This window comes from Macaca thibetana, chromosome X (assembly GCF_024542745.1).
Source record: "Macaca thibetana thibetana isolate TM-01 chromosome X, ASM2454274v1, whole genome shotgun sequence".
In the NCBI taxonomy this organism is placed as follows: domain Eukaryota; kingdom Metazoa; phylum Chordata; class Mammalia; order Primates; family Cercopithecidae; genus Macaca; species Macaca thibetana.
In genome coordinates, this window is record NC_065598.1 from 104,579,357 (window position 1) to 104,580,756 (window position 1,400).

General features: G+C 40.9%; 1 protein-coding gene across 1 annotated transcript; it reads right to left on the reverse strand.

The window, feature by feature from the left end:
* Window positions 1-510: 510 nt before the first annotated feature.
* On the reverse strand, window positions 511-1,074 carry LOC126945323 (non-histone chromosomal protein HMG-14-like). Its single transcript, XM_050775231.1, has one exon. The coding sequence runs from the start codon at window positions 1,072-1,074 to the stop codon at window positions 775-777; it is 300 nt and encodes a 99-aa protein (XP_050631188.1). The 3' UTR covers window positions 511-774.
* Window positions 1,075-1,400: the final 326 nt, after the last annotated feature.

Genomic DNA, 1,400 nt, shown 5'->3' on the forward strand with positions numbered 1-1,400 from the left:
TGGTTGAGGATCAGTACAGACATTTCAATTTGTACGCAATTCTTAACATACGTAACGAAATTCTAAAAAGCCATGTATTGTAATTCTTTTTTAAAGTTATTCCAGTGACTTTCCAGCTTAAAATTTGGAAGCAAATTTTCCTTAAGAGGCTATCAAGTACCAGTATCTTCACATGTTGCTCAGCTGTTACATATGGCCCACCAGTTCACAACTGAATAGCTGGTACACTACATATTCAAATTTGTAATCTTTCACAGCACGGTAACAAAGTTATTAGGAAAACAGGACTACCACAACCAAAGATGTTACAGAGTGCACACAATTCCGACAGGGAGCGCCATGATCAAGCAGTGGTTTTCTTTAGGAAACAATTCTACTAAAAAACAACATGAGAATAGAATTTAAAATGTTCAAGACATTAAATGCAGGACTGACTCCATATTGCCATTTAATATGCTTTGTATTATAGGATATAAAAACTAACCCCCCATCTATGGAATGTTAAGCTGACACCCGAGACAGTCAAAGCCTCCCATAATTCAATATCCCATACTATTTTCTGGTTGTACCAAAAAATAAACAACCAGCAAATGATTTTACCTCTTAAAAAAAGCATTTACACTTAAAAAATGGGATGAGGTGGGATTCCCTCCTTCTTAAAAATGTTTGTAGAGTTACTAAAAAACTTGCATTTACAAAATAGTTGATAAAAGTATTCCTCTGGATCGTACAAGAAGGGAGACAGGGACCACTGGTAAGACATGGTATATGGTATTAATCAGACTTGGCTTCTTTCTCTCCTGCTTCATCAGAGGCTGGACTCTCCTCAGTTTTCGTTTCCCCATTTTCTGCAGGTAAATCTTTAGTTTCTTGGTTAGCCACTTCGACCTGTTTTCCCTTTGCTCCCCTTTTCCCTTTTGTTTGCACATTATTGTCTGAAGATTTATCCTTCACTGCTGCCTTTTTCAGCTTCGCTTCCACTTTTGCAGGAGGTTTAGCTGACAACCTTGCCCATCTCCTCTTGGGCTCTTCCTTGGCGGCCCCTTTGGCGGAGCTGACCTTCCTCTTGGGCATCCTGGCGGCGAGGAAGGTGCATGCTGGGTGCCTGCCGGCCGAGGCGGGCTGAGAGCCTTCGCGAAACTGGGCTGCCTGGCCCCTGCCACTCCTCCCGCCGCCCTAGCTGCGGAAACCCACTAAACCTCTTTTCTTTATAAATTACCCAGTTACGGGTATTTCTTCATAGCAGCATGAGAACAGAATAACACATTTTCTTTGGATTAAATCTGCTTGGTGTTCTATAACCTTCCTTTATTTGGATATTGATATATCTCTCTAGGTTTGGGAAGTTCTCTGTTATTATCCCTTTGAATAAACTTTCTACCCACATCTCTTTGTCTACC